Genomic DNA, 23228 nt, shown 5'->3' with positions numbered 1-23228 from the left:
AAACAAACATTCATATGTGCCATTAAAAAAAAAAAAACATTTTGGGTGCAAACCCACATATTCAAATGTGCAATTAAAAAAGTCCATTATGGAACAGCATAGATCAGTGAACTGATGTCAGTGGTGTGTGTGTGTGTGTGTGTGTGTGTGTGTTGTGTTCTTGTTTAACTATATTCGTGGGCCCAAAAACCGGGAGTCCAGTATACTTGTGGGGTCCCGACAGCTTTGTGGGGCCAAGATGCTGGACCCCACAACAAGTTTAAAGGGCTGTTTGAGGGTTAAGACTTGGTTTTAGGATTAGGGTTTTAGTTAGGTTATGGTTAGGGTGAGGGTAAGGGGTTAAGGTTAGGCATTTAGTTGTGATGGTTAACCCTTGTGTGGTCCTTCGGGTCCCAGTGACCCGAAGGACAACACAAGGATTATGTACTTCCCTTTACTTTGTTGAGAATTGCTCTCTAAATCCTGTTTCTTGTAAAGTAAGTAAGTAAAGTTTATTTCTAGAACACATTTAAACACAGTTTAAGCTGACCAAAATGCTGTACAAACAAGAACTAAGGTGCTGTATTAACCCTTGTTTAGAGAGCAATTCTCAACAAAGTAAACGGAAGTACATAATCCCTGTGTTGTCCTTCGGGTCACTGGGACCCGAAGGACAACACAAGGGTTGGTTAAGGTAAGGGGCTAGGGAATGCATTATGTCAATGACGGTCCCCACAAAGATAGTGCCGCAAACCTGTGTGTGTGTGTGTGTGTGTGTGTGTGTGTGTGTGTGTGTGTGTGTGTGTGTGTGTGTCACGCACGCGATGCATTACATACACTCACTCACTCACTCACTCAAACCGATGTATGTGTGTTTGTGAGTGACACAGATGATGGCCCATTTTAGCTGAAACCATGTTGCCCATTTTACCTCAGTGGGTTAAGGTAAATTGGGCCGCCAAGAAAAACATTGTTTTTTTTAAAAATATGTTCATATACCAAACTAACAACATTGTTTCTGATTGATGCCATCAAGACAGATATTAAGCATAGTTTTTTTATGTGCATTTTTTTTATATAGATTTATCATCCTTATAATAGTTTAGTTAGATTTGGTATGCCAGGCTACTTACCATGCAGCTTTCTGGTGCAGTCTTGATTTGAATTATTGCCCCGCCCACCATAGCAACCATAAACCAATCAAATCACCTGTTACTTGTCAAGTACAGTTAAGACAACAGTTTGAAATCCTTTGCAGTCATTGGCTCTAAATTCCAGAGGGGCTGGGACCCCCAAACCTTAAATGGCCCATTTTACCTGATGGCCCATTTTACCTGATATCACCCTACTGCTTTAGAAGACAGAGATCTAATATTTAATAGTCCACATCTAATTTTCCTATTTTGTTCTATTGCAGTAGTTTTAATTCCAATTAGGTTGTTAAGTATAGCGCATCTTTTGTTTACCTTTGATTTAACCGATCTGAGCCGGGGGACAGACACCGTGCTTATTAGACTATGAGTGGGCGACTGCTCCAACGGAAGCACAGAGGGGCGCGTAGCACTGCACCTCTGATTACTAATATCAAACTTGGGTTGTCATGGTTTATGTCTGATAAACTCGTTCAGATTTTTTGATATGAGAGCGGCACCGTCCCAGGTGGGATGAATGCCGTCTCTCTCAATCAAACCAGGCTTTCCCCAGAACGCCCTCCAGTTATTCACATAGCCCACATCATTAGCTGGGCACCACCCCGACAACCGCGGTGGAAGGATGACGTAGGCTGTACATTTCATCACTGGTCAGGTTTGGCAGGGGTCCAGAGAAAACTACTGAGTCCGACATTGTCTTTGCGTATGCACAAAGTGACTCAACATTCATTTTAGTGATCTCCGATTTACGACCATTACCACCCGGGGACGAAGTATGATCTTACTGTATTTACGGTTCTTTTTGCCAGCAGCTTTAGATGGGTTTCTATATCGCCCGCTCCAGCCCCGGGGTACATATGACCGTAGGTAGGCCTACTGTAGCCGCCCGGGGCGCGGCTTTCACATATCGCAGTATAGAGCTCCCAATAACCAGAACTGGCTTCTCAGCGGGTGTATCGCTGAGTAGGGAGAACCTGTTAGAGAGGCGAAGACGCTCCGGTTTAGAGCGACCTTCATCATGTGCACTCCCTGGTCTAGATCTAGCGTCACGCTTCCCTCGGACAGTCACCCACTCGCCCGGCTGCTCGGGGTCTGCCGGGGGACAGCTAGCAGAAGCTACAGAAGCTACAGTATGTTGGCCCGCATTAACTACATGGTGCTGGCGGCTACGGAGAGCATACGATTCTGATTCCATGGTGCGGAGCCGTGACTCAAATTCACTAAGCCTTGCCTCCAAAACAGCGAATATACTACATGTATTACATGTATCGTTATCACTAAAGGAGGCAGGGAATAGCTAAACATTTGACACACAGAGCAAGAGAGAGCAGGAGAGGGAGAGGAATTAGCCATTGCTAATGGCTAAGCTAAAGTAGCTAACAGTGTTTTAACAATTGTAAATTCAGCGAGTCAGTCGCTGTAAGTGAAGCTAAGTATAAGTGCTTGAGTAAAACAATTGTAATTCAAATGCAATCCAGGCAAATAGCTGCTAATTTAAACAGTGAAGCAGAGTTCAGTAAGTTTTTGCCGGAGCAGCAAACTAGCGTTTGTAACACGGGAACACCGGAAGTGACACAATACGCTCACCTTACACGTCGGCACGTCACCTGCCGAAGGAGGGTCTGACTAGTCCACACAACATTCAGTGAAAGCTGCAGATCCTAACACCAGTTTGTAGGCGGTCCCGAAGCACTCATCTTGCCGTCAAAAATCAGACCCGGGCAGAGGCATTAATAAAAACTATATTAAAATACCGTTCTTTTTGCTGTTAGTCTTGTTTGCTGTTAGAGGTCATTTATGATCATTATAAGAAATATAACACAGTTTCAGAAACATTTAAAAGTTACTTATAGTCACTTTAAGTAAAAGTTCATCAAAGTAATAGTACTTTTACTTAAGTAGAATATGTTTGTACTCTGTCCCCCTCTGGTCTAGACTGATTGATTGACATCTTCCTGACTCTGTGGAAGCTCTGTTGACCCCGACAGGGCGGGACATTCTTATTGGTAGATTAAGATTTGAGAATTAAATTAAATTCCCATCCAAGATCCAGCCCACCTTCCCTCTGAACAGAGGTCTAATAAGCCAGAAGAACTGAAATCACTTGTGTGGGTGTTCAGAGGCTTTAAACGGTCCCTTGCTAAATGTAATGTTTAAAGCAGTGGTCAAAAAGCTTTTTCAATTATGTACCAAACTTTGAAATATATTTTTATCCAAGTACCTTTACATTTCCTGAACAAAAAAACAATACTAGCTATTCAAAGAGGCACAATATTTTCATTTCGACAGGGGACATTTGTTGAATGTCACCTCTCTCATGCATTTCCTGTCTGTATCTCTACAGAAATAAAGGCACCAATGACCAAAAGTGATTTCGCATTGTCAGACCCTTCTCCACAGCGCTGCGGAGGAGGGCCTGGCTAGTCCACACAGCATTCTGGGATGGGAGAAAAACGTGCTGTGGTTTATTGGCATTTCTTTAAACCAATCACAATCATCTTGAGCGGTGCAAAGCACCGGGCGGAGCAACGGTGCCTCTGCAAAATAGCCTCAGGAAGGAATACAATGATGTGTACTCTGAAGGCAGAGTGATAGACTGAGTTCAGAGGTTCAGAGTTGAAGAGGATGCGTGCCTATAAACATCACTGTAGTCCAAGACCGACGTGAAAACTGCCTTAACAACCGTGTAGAAACGTGGAAAAGATGTTTTTATTTCTGTAGAAATAGCCAACCTTTTTCCTCGAGCCAGCAGCACACAAGATTATCTGTGTGAAATTTGAATGAGAGGTTTTCATCAATCCAGATAATTGTATTTGGTGACTGTCTTGATAGTAAGCTTGTTCGTAGTCTATAGCACTGGCTCTGGAAAAAAGCATGGACTTTGTTTTCATCAACATTTAGTCCAAGTCTTAGGTCTCTTGCAGAATGTTAAAGGAATGCTGTAAGTTTTCAACTGCTAGGTGCACAGAATCAGCAACATAATACAGCACTGTCCTCCGCATACTAGTCTGGATCAACGGAAGTACATTTCCAGCATAATTGCCTGACATCCGGCGCGGGTTGGCACGCCTGATGTCCCTCACTTTCCGCTCTCTGTGTTGCCATTTAATATTGTATGTGGCGTTTTCTTTTGCGGGGTACAAATGTTCCACCAAAACAAGTTCCTTCACGAGACTATTTTGCAAAGCCACCGTCGCTGCATCGAGTGGCTTTGCACCGCCCAAGACGATTTTGATTGGTTGAAAGAAATGCAAATGTTTTTTCCCCCTCCTATCTAGGAATGTATGTGTGGTGAAGATAGGTCTGGCAACGCGAGACTATCTGCATACAGATGGGCACAGCAGTTTGCCAAAGATGAAATAATACTGTTGATAGATAGTGAAAAGGACGGGACCTAAAATTGAACCCTGTGGAACACCTTTTGTTACTGATAAAACAAACTTTACCAATTTAACAGATGTTGTCTTTCAACACTGATTGTAGGTGATAAGATCTGGCTCCAGTTCATCCCAAAGGTGTTAGATGGAGGTTGAGGTCAGGGCTATGTGCAGACCAGACAAGCTTTTCCACACGAAACTGGGAGAGTGTTTTTTATGGAGCTGGCTTCAAGCACTGAACTGCTGACACAAATTTAAAAGCACACTGCGGTCTAAAATAACAATGTGTACCGTAACCATTGGAACTACAGGGAGCCTACAGCATTACAAACAGCCACACAACAAAAATACACATTATTTTGGCCATATTGTATAATTCAAAGATAAAGACACACAAACAAAAGCACACATGTGAATGGTGGCTCAATATTTGCTTGTCATTTATTTACGCAATATATTTATTCATATATTCATTCATATATTCATTCATATATTCATTTACAACATCTATAAAACACATTTTGCATAAATTATGCTACTGGAAAAATAAAACGCAGAACTGCGCAGCCAGTTTCCTTTGCCCAGTATGTGGTTGTAAAATGAATAGTGAGGAGAGACGTGTGTGAACTGCAAAGGCAAACAGAGGTACAGTGCTTGGAGAGAGATCTTGTTTTAGTGTATCAAAAGTCAGCCATTCATACTGTGGGGCTAACTGCAAGAAGTATTCGTTTAAAACCTACTCAGTCTTAAATCTGTAAACAAAGTTAAACACTTTGGAAATGGATGGTTACTATGGATGGTTTCACGATGACTGCATAACTGCAGTCTTCTTCCCTGCTGTTTTCTGGAGACTGAATGGAGGAATAAACTTCTGATGGACATTCATTTCTGTGATGGGTGTTGTTGTAATGTGTTACAGATGGCACCCTGTGCTTAAAGCTCCCCATTATCCAACATCCAAAATAACAATCTTTAGAAAGAAAAATGTATCATGCAATATCTTGAACATCTAAGCAATTGCAAGCTAATAGTAAGTATCCGATACATTTTCTTTATTTTCTCGCTATTGTATAAAGTCTTTGTTGTTTTATTGGTCCACATACGATAACAAAAAAAAACTTAATAATGTAGATTAAGAATGTAGTCCATTGGGTACATTTAGTGACAAACACCCAATATAAACTAAGGAGACATACACACAGTCCTGGAGAGAAATAGGTGTTTTGTGGAATTTACGAGAATAATTTTGGGTGCCATAAAAAACGGTATTCACATAGTGGTTGAACAAATAAAGGCTGGCACTAAAAAAGGCAGCTAAACATTGAGTTGGGGTGGGATTACCTGTGCTGTGATGTCATGTCATACTTACCACTGTGCTCTTTGTTTTTTTTTTTTAAAAGAAATGCTGTTTTCATTCACTGATTATTAATCCCAATCATGTCTGATTTGCCTTTTTTTTTATTGAGCGCCGACAAGTTACTATCAAACTTAACATTTCCTGCAAATCTTTCAAACTAAGAGCTTCCTATGAACAGCATGTTATAATAAAAACATTTTTAAATACTATCTTCAAGGTTCCTTAACACATAAACCCTGGGCTCTGCTGGATAATCCAAAAAAAACCCACCTTTATTTAACCTACAGCTTATCACTAGCCAATCAGAGAGCTGGAATGAGCTTCACAAGACAACAGGATCATCTGCTTCCACGGACATCTGATTTTAGATATATTATTCCCAATCTACATCACAAAAATGTAGATAGTGGATTCATTATACAGTAGTACAGTCTTAAGAACATCTGTGGTTATATAAATCTAAGCATCTACCACTGTGACTTCACGTATACATGTGATGCGGCAGTGATTCTAACCCGGTTGCGAACAACACAAAGTGCAACGCTGAAGAAAAGGAGAAAGTAAATATCGAAAAACGAAAAAGGTGCGTGTCCATGAACATATGTGCTGGGTCGATTCTAACATTTCAGTGCAAACAAAGACAACATTCCAAAAAAGCACTTTCATATGGTTGCAGTGTGCCAAGGCATTCATCCCTATCTGACACAGAGTGGGCCGTTCAGTCCTTACATTATGTCACAATAAGTCAGAGAATGTAAACAGTGAGAGAGAGAGAGAGAGAGAGAGAGAGAGAGAGAGAGAAAAAAAAAAAAAAAAAAAAAAAAAAAAAAAAAGGAGTTCAGTTCCTCACAGTCGCAAAAACAGGCGACACTTAAGAGCGCAGCAGGCAAACAGGCAAAGTTAGTTTGGGATAGGAGAAAAAACTAGAACGGAAATGTACAGAGTTACAACACGAGACGCCTGAACACAGGCAGAGTCTAACAGAGGAGCCATTTACATCCACTAATGTCTGCCATGGTCCCACTGGAATGTAAGGCTGTCAAGCACCAACTGTGACTTAACTCTAGCTAGGTGGGATCACTGTCCGAGAGCTGTGGCTAGAAAAGTTCACAAAATCATAACAAAGCATGTCTAAAATAAATAGTTTGTGTGAAAAGAAAGTTTGTCATTCAGCAAAAAGCCTACATGGACCAAATGTTGTATTTTGATATTTTAAAGGATAACTCTGGTTTATAACAAACTTGGGTGTTATTTTTGAAACCTTGGCCATCATTTCTATCACATATCAAACACTTACATATAACGGCCTTACAAACTGTTGGCAAACAGTTGCCCACGCACCCAACAGACACGGAGTAAAATACTAGCATTTATTTGGAGTCGTGTTTTCCTCTGGTTTTGGTCTCCACCACTCTGGATCAACAGAAGTACATATCCAGGATAACTGCCTGACATCCAGCGCATGGCAATGCATGGCGGTGCATGGCGGGGTGTGTGCATGATTGTAAAGACTTGCGAAGAAAATGTTTAGGACAATCTCAGCAGTTAACTTCAGGAGTGCAACGTTATCATTACTGATAGAAATAACGGCCAAAACTACGACAACAACAACAAAGCTGTAATCAACTGGAATAATCCTTGATCTTTGGCAAGACTTCCCCATGAAGGCCTCACAAAGAGTCATAAGTAAAAGCATAACATTGTTTTAAAATACAAAAAAAAAAAAATCTGTGGAAAACAGCACTGCGGCGGCCATATTGGAGGGCTTTTAGGGCTGATAAAATTAGTTTTTTTCTTAAACGTACAGGCTTGACTATCAACTCATCAAGTCTTCATCTCTTTTTTAAAAGGTCTAGTCCACCCAAACTTGAAATTTTTTTTTAATTTTCTTAGCCACCTTTCTATTATATTATATATATGTATATATATATATTATTCTATATTCCCCTCATTGTATTGGGGTGGAGCCATAAACCTTAGAGACAAACTTGTCTCAAAACTTGGACAAATAAAACCAGAACTTTCTGCATGGCTATCTTGGTGAAGCGACTCTTTAAACGGCATGCTGACTCATCTGACTACATTTGTACTTGGGTAATGTTAGCTTCTTAGTGAGCTAGTCTGTTGTCAGCATGATGCGGGACGTCTATGACAGTTCAAGCAATCTCTCAAGGCCTCTATCTTTTTTGGGGAAACTACTGTATATGACAATGTAATGGGATGGAAAATATCCTGAAAGGCATATAATGTTCCTAATGTTCCTATGATGTAGGGCTGGGCAATACATCGATATTATATCGACATCGATATATGAGGCTAGATATCCTCTTCAATTTTGGATATCGTGATAAGACACAAGTGTTGTCTTTTCCTGGTTTTAAAGGCTGCATTACAGTAAAGTGATGTCATTTTCTGAACTTACTAGACTTACTAGCTGTTCTGTTATTTGCCTTTACCCACTTAGTCATTGTATCCACATTATTGGTGATTATTTATCCAAACTCTCATTGTGTTAGTATTTTGTGAAAGCAACAATAGTCAATACAATATCGCCGCGTGATATGGACATTGATGCATTTGGTCCAAAATATTGTGATATTTGATTTTTTTTTTTTTAAATCACACAGCTCTACTATGATGCAAATGAAAGCAAATCAGTCGTTTGTAGTTAGAAAAAATTTGGTCATGATGTGCAGCAGTGAACTTTAAAAGATGTTAATGAGCCTCGGCTTGTGGTGAGGCAGGCAGTTTACACAGATCAAGCAGATCAGCGTCATCGGAGGGGCTGACAGGATGGATTACAGAGTTTGACGACTGTTAGACTTTTTTTTTTTACCTTGGTCAGGACCCAAAGGACACAAAGGGTCCAGCCAGGCAGAGCGTCCCACTTAATGGCTTGGGTTTCAGTTGGCTTCAGGTTCAGAAATATCATCAGAGAAAAACAACGTAATCTGGGAAATTTGAACTTAAGTCAGTTTGGGACCAAACTACAGTACAACCTCTCTGGCTCGGTTTGAAAATCAGAAGACTGGATTTGTTTTCCCACCTTGGGGCTGAGCTGGCCCCACGTGCATGTCGCGTCCCGAGTCGGGCTGAGGCCAGAGGCCAAAGAGGCTGAGTGGGGCGAGGAAGGCGTTTGGAGTCTGTGCGGGACTCCAGGTGCCGGCGTTCACTGAGGCAGGGGTACAATCACCTCCACGTAGTTGATGGGGAAGAAGCCCGACTCGCCGTGGATCATGCCCTCGTACCAGTTCTCGTCTATCTGGTTGGTGAGGATGATGATGTCGCCCTCCTTGAAGCCCAGCTCGCCCTCGTTCTCCGGCTCAAAGTCGTAGAGCGAGCGGCAGCATGGCTGGTCCAACAGCTCGGACTCTGCAGCACAGGGAGACATTAGGACACGATCAAATCGTTATTTCACCTCAGCACAGGGATGATGACAAATGGCTCCTTTACTACCTGGTATAAGTGTAAATGTATATATTAAGGGTGGGGAATTCCCTCACAATCGATATTTCTTTTTAATTTAAAAGTCAGCTAAATATGTTCTGTTTATATGGTACCACTGACAGCGACTACATCATATTGGTTTCCAGCGAAACAGAGAGAAAGCAGAAAATCCATGTTATCTTCTTCTTTACAAATATATAATGGAGAAAGAAGAAGAATTTAGGAGGAAAAAAATAGGATATTCTCTGAAATTATAAACAGACTGACTGACGTGATGTGCATTTTTCTTAGTTTTTACAAATGTCTCATGATGTATGGTCTCTATAAGTGTATTATTTAAATCATGTTTTTGTTAAAGGGGTGATAGAATGCAAAACCGATTTTACCCTGTCATAGTTGAATAACGACAGTTCAGTGGGTAAAAAGGACATACATAGAAGCTCAAAATCCCATTGACACCCCTTTACTATGAAAATCTCATATTTTGAAACTGCCGCTGAAAACGGGCGAATTTCAACAAAGCTGAGTTGCTTGCGTAAGCATCTCAAAATCCGGAACCTTAAGAGAACAGTCACACCCCAACATTTACATACACAACTGACCTGAGATCAGGTAGTCTTCTGAATCTAGCTAGGTCACGCAGATCTCTGCTATTCCATTACAAAATTCACTTCTGAAACTTTTTTATGTGAGAAATCAACTATGTAAAGCTCAGATATGGGCCGTTTTACAAAAATGGATGGCTAATTGCAAATTTTGTCCGACTGTGGGTCGGAATTAAGCAGCCGGTGCTGCCTGGGTTGTTGCCTCGCCGCCCGGCCTGCTGTGAGCTCCGTTACGGCTGGCAGCCATACCCGCGCAGAGTCACCGGTAACACCGCTAATGGACCAATAAACGCCGCGGCTCTGACAGAGCTCCAGGGCCTGCAGCTCCCCTCTTCCTGCTAGCTAAATGCCCGGTATGTGTGAGTGAGAGCGCGGTCAGCGAGCTTGTTACACCAGCAATCTGTTACCACAGGTTCCAGTTACTCTTTTAAATGTGTGTAATTGTAATGTGTTGAGTTATTTAAACAAACGATTGGGGAAATAAACGCCGCTTGTCCGCGAGTCTCATTGATAGCGCCTGCGGCTGGACGTAGCTCTATCAATGAGAGCTAGCTAGCCACCTCTTAGAATTCCTCTGGAATTCACAAATATTCATTAACTTGAAATCGGACACCGTTGTTAGCTTTATAAGACCTTTAGTTAGATGTTGTGTGGCTAAGTGGCGTGACGAAATTCAAACTGTAATATAATCGAATTAAGGTGAAAAGGAAGCTAACTATCCGTGATTTGTAGCTAGGATTGAAGGGACAGTCACAGCTAACGAAACACCTAGCTAGTCTTCACAAATATTCATTAACTTGAAATCGGACACCGTTGTTAGGTTTATAAGACATAGTTAGATGTTGTGTAAGTGGCGTGACGAAATTCAAACTGTAATATAATTGAATTAAGGCGAAAAGGAAGCTAACTATCCGTGATTTGTAGCTAGGATTGAAGGGACAGTCACAGCTAACGAAACACTTTGTCTTCACAAATATTCATTAACTTGAAATCGGACACCGTTGTTAGGTTTATAAGACATATAGTTAGATGTTGTGTAAGTGGCGTGACGAAATTCAAACTGTAATATAATCGAATTAAGGCAAAAAGGAAGCTAACTATCCGTGGTTTGTAGCTACACATAGCTAGGATTGAAGGGACAGTCGCAGCTAACGAAACACTTTGTCTTCACAAATATTCATTAACTTGAAATCGGACACCGTTGTTAGGTTTATAAGACATATAGTTAGATGTTGTGTAAGTGGCGTGACGAAATTCAAACTGTAATATAATCGAATTAAGGCAAAAAGGAAGCTAACTATCCGTGGTTTGTAGCTACACATAGCTAGGATTGAAGGGACAGTCGCAGCTAACGAAACCTTTAGTTAGATTTTGTATAAGTGGCGTGACATGTGGGTAACATGAGGTAACAGATTGCTGGTGTAACAAGCTCGCTGACGGAGCTCTCACTCTCACACAACGGGCCATTTAGCTAGCAGGAAGAGAGGAGTTGAAGGCCCTGGAGCTCTGTCAGGGCAACGGTGTTGGTAGTCCCTGCTGTGGGCTGCCAGCCGTGACGGAGCTCCAAGCACTCATAGCAGGCCGGGGTCTGTGAAGGAAGGCAGGCTGGGCGGCGAGGCAGCACCGGCGGCTAAACTCCGACACACAGTCTTACCAAATTTGCAATTAGCCATCAATTTTCGTAAAACGGCCCATATTTGAGCTTTATATTGTTGATTTCTCGCTTAAAAAAGTATCAGAAGGGAATTTAATAACGAAATAGCCCGATAAACAATGTATAACTTTGCAATGAGACCTGCTGTCGAGTTTCCCATGTGTTTCTATGTAGTTTGCTCAAACCAATCAGCGCGTAGCTCATTCTGAATATTCATCAGCATACCATATTTGGAAGAAAAGCTCTTCTTCCAAATAGAGCCATATTCACAGGGTAGTTAAGGGCCTAATAAAATATCATTCTGGCAATTTTCAGCCCAACCAATGTTACATACCCCATTAGGAGACCTTAAGGAACAGTGTAAAATACCCTATATAATCATTCTATCACCCCTTTAAAGAAGATAAAGAAAATCGCAATACTCAATACTATCGAATCGCAATACTTCAGGAATCCCAATACATGAAAATCGCAATACAAATCCAATCAGCACTTATGTTTCGTGAAAGAATCAAATCATATTATCCCAGCCCTAGTACATATACACATATATATATATATATACATATACACATATATATATATACACATATATATATATACACACATATATATATATATATACACATATATATATATATATATATATATATATATATATATACACATACATACATACATACATACATACATATATATACATACATACATACATACATATATATATATATACATTATATATATATATATACACTAAGGTGGCAACTAATGATACATTTCATTATCAAGAGAGTTGGGCTGGGAACCAGAAGGTCGCCGGTTCAAGTCCCCATATGGACCAGAGTATGGTGGTGGACTGATAGCTGGAGATAGCTGATAGCTGAACCGGGGTTCGGAGCAAGGCACCGAACCCCCAAGTGCTTGGGGTACCTTTCAATGGGCATCTTTCCATTAGTGCGTGTATAGGTACTGAGCATGTATGTAATTCAGGCCTGTATGTCATAACAAAAGAGTGAAAACATTTTATTAATTTCCCCTAGCGGGATTAATAAAGTATACATTATTATTATTACATTATTGCCGTCTTTCAATTCAAATTCAAATTAAATTGCCTACACAAAAGAAAGAACAAACCACCTGCTGATGAAGACTGTGGAATGTGGTTAAAAGCCCAGAAATGCTAACACTGTAAGGGGACATTGACTGGATGGAGTTTGCTCAGTTGCAAATACTCAGTACTAGTACTGAGCCATCTCCATGACAACCAGAGCAAACTTCATCTGCTGATGAAGATCGTGAGATGCGGTTAAAATCAAAAATCAAAAGCTAGTAGGTGGACCTTGAGTTAAGATTTTCTGAAAGTATTTTATTTTTTATTTTTTTTTTAACGATGTATTTTGCCATCTCCATGACAACTGAGCCATCTCCAGCTACTGATGCTAACTGTGATATAAGTTTGAAAGTTTGGGAGAAAAATAGTAAGTGGACCTTGAGCGGGTGATTTCCTTATTTGTCATTACTCAGTACTAATACGGAGGCATCTCCATGACAAATGAGAGTACTACATCTGCCGATGAAGACCCTGAGATGTGGTTAAGAGCTCTGGAAAATGATAGTAAGCCTACCTCGTTCCAAACTATCGTTTCTAAGATCACGAATGAACTTCACACTTTTTAATTGTTTGGTTTTAATGAGACTGACAGTCCAAAACCCAAAGACGCTTACATTTGAGCAGTTGAAACCAGCTGCATTATTATATTATTATTATTATTATTATTATTATTATTATTATTATTATTATATATAATATGTTTGCCTGACAATTCAGGATTTATTCATCAGCAAATTGTTGTTGGTTAACTGTCTGTGGATGAATCTTTTCAGGACTGATGCAGAGTTGGTGTGTGTTACTCACGGTGAGCGTCGCCATTGGTAGTGGGGCTCTCGGGCCATGTCAGAGGAACAGAGGTTATATGATCAGCTGGGTGACATGGAGAGACACATGGAGATGGTGTTGAGCACAAGACAACACAAAAATAATGAGCACACTCAGTGAACAATGGAGAAATCAGCCCTAATGTGCTTTAATCTACAGCGTATCACTCTACACAGCCTGACTTTTACCAGAAGAGGGCGGCAATGTGCTACGGGATAAATGTAGTCTAGAAAAAAATGAAGTTAAGCACAACTATGAATGAACTGATTGCACAGGATCCAGTAGGCTGGCCCTTGAAAAGACAGTCGACCCACATACTGGCGTGTGGGGTCGTTCAGTTCAGTACAGGAGTTGAGTGTGCTTATGGCCCGGGGAAAGAAACACTTTAAAGTCTTTTTTTAAGAACACCAATTAGCTCATATTTAGTGATATAATAGCCACATTACTTACTTTTGACTGTAATTCTCATTTTTCAGTGGTAACTGCTATGTAGCTTTTCACTTTTGTAAATAAGCACAAACTGCTGGTAAGTCACATCTTTTTATGAAGCTGAAATCAATTGCTCATAAAAAGCATACGGACGGCTCAAATAGCAGCAAACTATGTGGTTTTGGTTCTACTGGTGGTTGGGGAACAAGAGAAATGTTTACTGTCAGTTTCAAAAGATCTAAAAGATGCCTTGCACCTAAACACTTTATAAAGGGATACCTACTTTTCCCATTGACTGCGGGGTGGATCTGGATATCTGTAAGGCATAACAGAAAAAAAAGCCTAACTCAAAGCAAACAATGGGGATGGGGCTGACAGAGAACATTACAGAAAAAAAAAGAAGCAAAGGTGAAATGAAGCCAGGGCTGTGTCAGCTGTACCAGTGGATCGGAGCGAGGAGCGGTAGGACAGGCCGTTGTGCTGACTGTTGTCCAGGAGGTCTACGTTGCTCCTGATAGACTTTGGTTTGAACTCTCTTTTGGGCCGGCTGCTGGCTGTGGATATCCTGGGGGGAGAAGACAGCAGGGTAAAAAAAATGTACTCTAAAAAAAAGACTGTTTTTGATATCTTATACGTCAGTAGTCGGTTCTTATGTCTCCATTTTTAAATTGTTATGTTTGTTTCATGTCTGAAAGCGTGTTAACTGAAAAAAATGTAATGTGTTCTCTTAAAGGTGCACTATGAGTTCCTGCATGGTTTCAGCGCAATTACATTTTTGTCTCAAATCGCAGGCATCTCTCCTGGATCCGCTAGCTGCCTGCCCCCCTGAATACACTGTGAAAAAGCCCGATCTCGGGAGACAACACGTCAAACAAACACTAGGGGCACAGGCTGTGCACCAAAATACAACAAACCACGTCAATCACCGACAAGATGGTTGGGGGAGGGGGTGCTTTTAGAGCAGCAGCCTTAATTTCAGTGAAAAATACGCACTAACCCCCTCCCCCAACCATCTTGTCGGTGAATGAAATCGCTCTGAAAACCATGCAGGAACTCAAAGTGCACCTTTAATAAATCGTTAAAACGTATCTTGTTGATGCTGTGGTCCTTGCTAGTGAATCGCTAGTTGTAGCACTACTCCAAAACGACAGAGAGCATGTAGGTTGCATGCTGGGAGTCAGTGCCAGGGAGCTGTAGCACAGCACACTCATTCAAGTACATACGCCACCTCAGTTTCTAAATCTACTGCTCAGAGACACCACTTGCATCGACGCTTTTAGTGTCACAGCCACTCTGAGTGAAATTACTTTTTTCAGAGTGAGCCTGTGATTCTCACAGAGGGGATGAAAAGCTGCAAAGTAATTACCAGTGTGGCCTCCAGCCCCTCCCTCACCTCTGCTGCAGCTTCCCGCTGAGCTCCTGCAGGATCGCACACGACTGCTTGTGGTAGTCTACGGCCGCCTCGATCAGCGCCGCCAGCTGGCTCACCTGCTCCACCTGTGGGCCGTGGGCGCGCACACACACACACACACACACACACACACACACACACACACACACACACACACACACACACACACACACACACACACTTACCCTCCAGCTAAGTGACATAACTCCTTTGGAAAACTCATTACCCTTAATACTGTATAATACTTACATACTTAATACTGTAATGACTTTGTATACACTGAATGTCAGTGCATTGTAAAATAAAATCATGCCTACTTTTTAAGCATGTGACCCCTTTGACCTGAGATCAGGTAGTCTTCTGAATCTAGCTAGGTCACGCAGATCTTCTTGTAATATTCCATTACAAAATTCACTTCTGAAACTTTTTTATGCGAGAAATCAACTATGTAAAGCTCAGATATGGGCCGTTTTACAAAAATGGATGGCTAATTGCAGATTTTGTCCGATTGTGGGTCTCCATGTGTTTCACAATGTGTGTATCAAAGTTCTCTGCATTATCTGCTTCAGAAAACTGTAAACTGTAGGCGTCAACAAAAAAAGGCAGTGTGGTGCGCCTGGTTCTGTCTCAGAATGTCCCGATGCATCATTTCAATGGATACCTGCCAACCAATCAGAAACAACTATACTGACTCCATCTAAACTATTTTGATGTCTGTCATATGAATTTCTATGGAGCCCCCCTGGGGTCAGCTGAGGACAAAAAAAAAACTAAACCGTGTGCACAGAATAAAAATCCGTTCCCTCGGTTTAATAAATGTAATGTAAATGTAATGTCACGGATTCATAATAATAATATTATTATTATATATGCATAATATTCCCCAAAATTATGCATGCGCCTATTTTTCAAAAGTAAGTGATGTAGTACAACCAGCAGAAGAGTCATTATCTGTGAGGTAAGTTTAGAGACACGACTCTATTCAATTATTAAAATATTAAATGTTTTTGGTAAAAAATATTCCCCAAAATTATATTATGCTTATTTTTGAAAGTTAAGGTGCTGTAGTACAACCAGCAGGGGGCCTTCTATGTGTGGAGTAGTTTTGGAGACATGACTTTGGATTTAGGACATACATTAAATTTTTTTGGCAAAAAATATTTACCAAAATTATGAATATGCTTATTTTATTAAAGTAAGTGCTGTAGTACAACTAGCAGGAGACAGGTTATAATTGAGGTAAGTCTGGAGACACTACATTATTTAATCATTAAATTAATAAATATTTTTGTTGTATCTCTTTTCGGTGTTTTAGTTTGTAGACGGTCCCTAACATTTCACTGTCGAGTAATTGATCCCGGAAGTTCAAATTTGTGAATATCTTTCTAACTTTGCGCACGTTTATAAAACTGAGGGAACAGATTTTTATTCTGTGGGCACGGTTTAGTTTTTTTTTCTCAGCTGACCCCAGGGCGGCTCTGTAAATTTCTCACTTATTTAATATCAATATATCTACCCTTCATGGTAAACAGCTGGCTGTTCACGATTTCACAATTCTGTAACTCATATTACATTTTATATATATATATATATATATATATATATATATATATATATAATTTCTAGGTATTTGCATGTTTCTAGTTGGTAAGTTGACATGTTTAAATGATGTTTAATACTCCCTATTGGTCTATTGTTCCTTTAGAAGATCTACGCTCTCGTACGTCATTCTCCAGGAAATTGAACATGCTCCTCTCGGCCAGCTCTTTGCTCTCGTCGAACTTCTCCACAGCCTGCCGGATCTCCTCGTCAGGGATCTTCCCCTGACGCTTCCTCTTATAGTCAAAGTCCAACCGCCGGCCCTCCAGCTTCTTCAGGTGGTGCTGCAAACACAGACAGGACCATGTATCTTCATCCTGTGCAACGGATCATTCTTCTAATGTGTCTTTTGTATCGAAACTCACACAAACATAGTGTGCTAAAAGTAAAGTAAAGTGTCATAAAAAAGCACTACATAAATAAAATGTATAACATAATAAGTTATTTGTTTGTAAGTTCTCTGAGAATTCAGATTCATGAACACATCAGGATCAGTAAGAGCTGAATGACCAGCTGTGAGTCAAGGAGCGGACTATACCATTAGGGTAGGTAGGCAACGCCCGAGTCCCCCAACTAGAGCAGCGACAGTATGGATACTACTACTATTCTCACTCATTTTAGTACCGCCTCAGCGTGGCTGGTCCTCATAGCGGCGCCGCAGTAAACTGCCGTGACCTAACGCGACACACACGCAGAACGTCGAGGGTGTGTTGTTGTAGCCACAGCCAGAAGACACCTTTTGTTTCAAATGAAGCTGGAGGCAGCAAAAAAAAAAAAACACAGGACACCCCCCTTTTCATGCTGGCTTGGAACCTCGACTGAGGTGGTACTAAAAAAAGGACCTGAAGGCAGGTACCAGGCGAGTAGAGTCGAGGCGATGTGAGCAGGTAGCAGGTAATGGAAAAGTGCCATTAGTCAGTCCCTCCAGAAAAACGTGATTATGCGATTGCATAATTCAATGCATAATCAGCCAAAGTCCGCATATTTATGCGGGGGCTGCACTTTTTCAAATACGCCGCACTTTCGTCGCATAAATTGCCGATTTCCGTGCAAAATACGCGGGGCTTGCATGATTTCATAATCTCCGCATTTTCGTTGCAGAAAAGTCACATATATCCTAGTAGAAAGTTGAAAAATGTTGTGTTTACTTCACACAAGAGCAGCCATTTTCCCCTGTTGCCATGGGAACGTTATGAAGTGACGTAATTACGCGACATGAACATCATAGAAAAGCAGGGTGTTGGGGGAATCACTTTTTTTCTCTTTTTCATCAAACCGCAATTTTTGCAAGTTCCCGCAATTTCATCGCATAAAATTGCATAAATATCCCGCATATTCCATAGCATTTTTTAAGCAAACGTGCTGCATAATCAAGGAGTTTTGCCAACAACAATCACAAAAAAAACTCTGCATTTTTCTGGAAGGACTGATTAGTGGTTACTTTTTAGATTGAGATTTGATCTACAAAACATATGATCAAACAAAATGTAATACAGTATTAGAGACTGTGAACTGTGAAGTTATTGAAGTAATTAAAAGTAGCTCCATCTCGAAGAGACTTTAAATACTTCTGATCCTGATGATTTTCTAAATAATACTTTTGTACTTTGACTTAAGAATTGTTTTTGTTTGTTTGTTTGAAAGCAGGGCTTTTACTTTTCACGGAGTATTTTTTATAGTGTAGTATTAATGGTTGGAACTGAAAACCTAAGACCCACTGTGTGCATTCTGTAGATGAAATGAAGGCAAGATTCAATGCCTGACAGCAGATTACCGCTCTTGGCACACCCTGGAAGTGTTGTCACGTTTCCCCTGTGTTGCAAACATTAGTCTCTCACAGTGCAGTTTGTGTACCCTGCCAATCATATATTTAGAAATGGCACACGGCTTGTGTTTTCACCTTGTATGAGTTCAGTTACCAGGGCACAAGCTGCTGCAACGTACCGTGATCTCTTTCAGGTCCTTGTCCTGTAGAGTCTGCAGCGGGTCAATAAAGTTCTGTTTGACACTTATGTCCAGAGAGTCCTTCACGTCTGCCATCTGCCTCATGGCCTCGCCCATGTCCAACAGAGCACAGCCTGCAGGACGCAGAGACAAAGCACATCTTTTCAATAAACCTGTGTGCTCGTCTCAGCGGGATACTATGACACGGAAATCATTTGGACACGTGCGCCACGTCTTAGTTCTAGCCTCACAGGTTTGCTGTGTGTCTGTGATAGTGTTTGTTTTTAAATACTACCTTTTTGAAATCCTACAAATATGGGATTCAAAGTCTGAAATTGTCAGTAGAGAAATATCTCATTCTCCCTATTTTAAGCTGCTATGGGTAGAAGGCAAAAATCTCCAGGATTTGGTGTAGAGCACACAAGAGTGCGGATCGGGCCACATTTTTCTGTCAGAGCCCGGCCCGCGTCCGACAGGCATTAAGATATTTATATCGAGCCCGACACAGTTAAAATCTTGTTTTTTTTCTCATACTAATGACACATTAAGCAATGTGCAACTGTAGGAAGGCATTCCGAAATGCCAACAGATGAGCGCATCAGCGCACACGGGGCAACAAGCGCACATTAACACAGGCGCGTACCTACATGATAAGCTTTTTTAAATTTAAAATGTTCAATGCCTTATCGCGCTGATGTGACCGAGCCTGACCCGAAATCCGAACATAATTTCTAAATATCTGTCCGAACCCGGCCCGGCATGTTGGGTACTGTCGGGTCCTGATGGGCTCAGTTGAGGTATCCATCCTCTATCCAACCCGGCCCTTCGCAAATTTTGATCCGGCCCACAAATTATGGCCCGCCTTGTTGTGCGCCAAACCAAAAGGATGGGAAAGAGTTTTTCAGACTGTAATTATGCGAAACTCAAAGCAGAATTTGGCAGATTTGCCGACTTTGAGACTCATAAATTCCCACAGACCCAGAGAGTGTGCATATTCAAACCTGTGAAACAGGTGTGAGTCGGGTAGCCTTTTAAAAATGTAATCATGATTGTTTGCTTGACTAAACTCTATGATAGCTAGGGAAAATCTTTCCTGACTTTTTTTTAAGGCTTTTGTGTGGACCAAACTGTAAGTGGGAAAAGCTATTTGAGACATGCAACAATCCAGTCAAAGATATTTTGCTCTTTCGACTATATAAAAGCATGTCAATAAACTCTACACGTCTGGACCTTGATGGGATTCTCATTTTCCAGTGTGGCTCTTAGTGAGATAGAGTTTGACATCCCTGATGTAGAGAGACCTCTTCTTTAAAATGTCAAGAAAAATTGAATGTGGATCAGTGTTTCCCAAAGTCCAAGATGATTGTCCTCCAATGTCTCGTTTTGTCCACAACTCAAACATATTCAGTTCACTGTCACAGAGGAGGGAAGAAAACTAGAAGATATTCACATTTAAGAAGCTGCAGTCAGAGAAGTTTTGATTTTTTGTCATACAAAATTAATTATCAAACCAATTAATTGATTCATCAAAATAGTTGCTGATTAATTAAATAGTTGAGAACTAATTGAATGATTGATTTATCTTTGCAGCTGTAACTCCTAATTTCCAGCGGTTGCGGAACGGCTCCGTGGCTGAACGGCTCCATGCTCCGCCGTCCGTCAATACCCACCGGGTCTGGATTTGTTGCGGAACGGCTGCGGCCATGACTGACAGCTGTAGTCACGAGGACCCACGAGATCTCGCGAATTCACGTAGAATAGAACCACGAAACCAACAACAGCTTGTTTCCATCCAGAGGAGTAGAGGGGAAACAGCTCTGTGCTGTGTTTTCAAGGTGTAGTGCGGGGAAATATGATCCGCTGTGCGCACGCTGTATTTTATTTTGAAAATTAACCGGATGTTTTTATTTTGTTTCTGTGCTCGACTTCCTGTCCCGCACACAATCTGAATTGTGCTGAATTGCTGCGGAGCTCTCTGGTGTCCGGCAAAAATAGAAGCTCTGCGTATCTGCTCCGGAGGGCTGCGGACCACCAGAGCTGGGCCCTGGAACGCAGCCGTTCCGCAGTCTAGAAAATAAACACATTGACTTTAATGGAAACCTAATGACTCGTTTCGGAGCCGTTCCGCAGCCGTTCCGTAACCGGTGGAAATTGCCAGTAATACAGAGCCAGGAGGAGGTGCAGAAGTCTAGTTTCCTCTCAGACCCCTTACTCAGACCCCTCCCAGACTCCAAAAATAAACTGCTTTCCACGGCTTTAATCACTTAAGCTGTAAGCAGTCACTAAACAGTTCAGAACTCTCAAATGTGCATAGGGGGGATTTTCATGAACCCATGTTTACACCAAAAACTTCCATGATGCAAAAGTGTGTGTAATGCTGTATTATTTATCAGTGACAGGGGGATCATAAAAAGAGACTCTGAACACCATAATATACATTTTTCACGGCAGACATGTTGACAAGCCATAGTAGGAAAAGCACAGGTGTATTCAAAACCATTAATGATGGCTGCATTCCACTTAGGAGAGGCCCTGGTATTGTGCATGCTGACTCACTGAAATAGCTTACTGGGACACTTGATGGAACTGAGCCATCGTTAAGGTTATCAGTTTCAGCTGTGCTTTTCCTACTATGACAAATCAACATATCTGCTGTGAAAAAGGTCAATTCATGTCGGCAAGGGACATAACGTTGCCCATCTGTGGGCAGCACCTAAATCATGTTTCACAACGATCAGTAGTTCAAAACTCTAATTTTCAGGACAAACAGGACAGGATTTGGGACAACTGCTCCTAATTCGGGCCTGCCCCGAATATTTTGGGACGTCAAGTCACCCAACTGTGAAATAAATTCGCCAGGCCCTATGATCAATACTTTTGGGGATCAGTTTCATTGCGGGACTCTCTGAAACAGTGTGACAGCTGCAAACTAATGGCTTCGGCTGGAAAATGCATCACGATGTTTTGCTTCGAATTTTTCAGGGAAAGAAATGTGTGCAGAGTCTCATAAATGAAGCCTGCATTGACAGTTTGTTAGGAGTGAAGTTGTGACTGTATACACTTGCAGGCGTCGGTAGTTTTGCTGAGATTACAAATCTAAAATCTGCAAATTAAAAAAAAAGTTGAAATACTCCATCAGGAAGACAGGAACTGGGGAGAGTTGGGACGGCAGGACACGCTAACACGACGTGGTTGAACTGTAATGCCTGCCTAAATTCTCTTCCTAATTGAGCGTTCATTAAATGCTCCTGTGTAATTCATCAAGGTCTCCTGAATCTTCTTCACGTATGTGAAATTAGTTGTGCTGTTCCTGAGTTTTTCCTTGACAACACTATCCTGCAGCCCTGGCCACTATCTAAGAAAGTCTGAGAATGTGAGAACGGGTACCAAAGACAGAGTCCTCTCCCAGGTCCTGGCCGTAGCGCAGCATGCAGTCTCCCAGCAGGCCTTCGCTCTGAGGGTAGCCCGTGGTCTTCACCTGCCCTCGTATCTTCGACACCGTGTTCAGCATGTTCAGTTTGGCTCGAGAGGCTGCACGGGAAAACAATCAATACACCACGCACTAGATTCATTTTGCCAGACAGTGTTGTGGTGGTAGATACAGCACAATAGAATACACAGAATAAGATAGGATCCATATATATATATATATATATATATATATATATATATATATATATATATATTTTTTTTTTATACCTGGGTTAGGCTGGAGGTATTCTGTTGTTTTGGACAAAAGGTCAAACACCGACTTGTTGGTCACCTCAATTTTCTAATGGGAGCAAGATACGAATGTTAAAAGAGACGAGATATTGCAGTTATGTGTAAATACATTCCAGTTCTATAGGATATTTGAAACATTACATTCAGTTCATGATTCAGTTGTCCAAGCTGGGCTCATGGTTGAATATTACAATGTTTTACAAACTGTGAATGACGATACTAATGACTGCTGATTTTTTTTTAAAACACAAGTGTGACGACTCTTCAACGTGATCTATTCCCCCACACCTACAATTCACAAGAATGAATACTATTGTTTTTATATTACTAAGCTAAAATAATTCAAAACTTCTTTTTTTCTTTACTAAAAACATTTAATTGTAAATTGAATCAATCTGTCACTCTTAGTTTTTAAATGCATTAATAGGAATTGTAATTATCTACCAAGGAGGTTTATGTTTTCGGCTCAGTTTGTTGGTTTGTTGTTTGTTTGTCGATTTTCATGCCACTTGGTAGAAGGGTGTAGCACGGGCCAAGGAAGAAGAACCTGTGGGTGTCAGGGGGTGCATGTGTAGGCTCGGCGCGGTTGTGTGTGCGGTACAAAAGTATTTAGGCT

General features: G+C 41.1%; 1 protein-coding gene across 3 annotated transcripts in view; it reads right to left on the bottom strand.

Annotated features, from left to right (window-relative positions):
- Positions 1-8292: 8292 nt before the first annotated feature.
- The window catches only part of sh3gl3a (SH3-domain GRB2-like 3a), a 58323-nt gene continuing 43387 nt past the window's right edge, over positions 8293-23228 (bottom strand). Inside the window, exons 3-11 of one of the 3 annotated variants that reach the window (XM_039795969.1) lie at positions 22589-22661; positions 22277-22420; positions 18890-19023; positions 17071-17229; positions 15329-15432; positions 14376-14500; positions 14219-14251; positions 13486-13551; positions 8294-9236 (exon numbers count right to left, since the gene is read on the bottom strand). In XM_039795969.1, the coding sequence (XP_039651903.1) occupies positions 9034-9236; positions 13486-13551; positions 14219-14251; positions 14376-14500; positions 15329-15432; positions 17071-17229; positions 18890-19023; positions 22277-22420; positions 22589-22661 (1041 nt within the window). In that variant the 3' untranslated portion in view covers positions 8294-9033. Of the gene's footprint in view, positions 9237-13485; positions 13552-14218; positions 14252-14375; positions 14501-15328; positions 15433-17070; positions 17230-18889; positions 19024-22276; positions 22421-22588; positions 22662-23228 lie in introns of all 3 variants that reach the window. The other 2 variants (XM_039795970.1, XM_039795971.1) reach the window with 2 other exon arrangements.

The sequence above is a fragment of the Perca fluviatilis genome, chromosome 3 (genome assembly GCF_010015445.1).
Source record: "Perca fluviatilis chromosome 3, GENO_Pfluv_1.0, whole genome shotgun sequence".
Classification (NCBI taxonomy): domain Eukaryota; kingdom Metazoa; phylum Chordata; class Actinopteri; order Perciformes; family Percidae; genus Perca; species Perca fluviatilis.
This window is presented reverse-complemented; position numbering and strand designations above follow the sequence as displayed.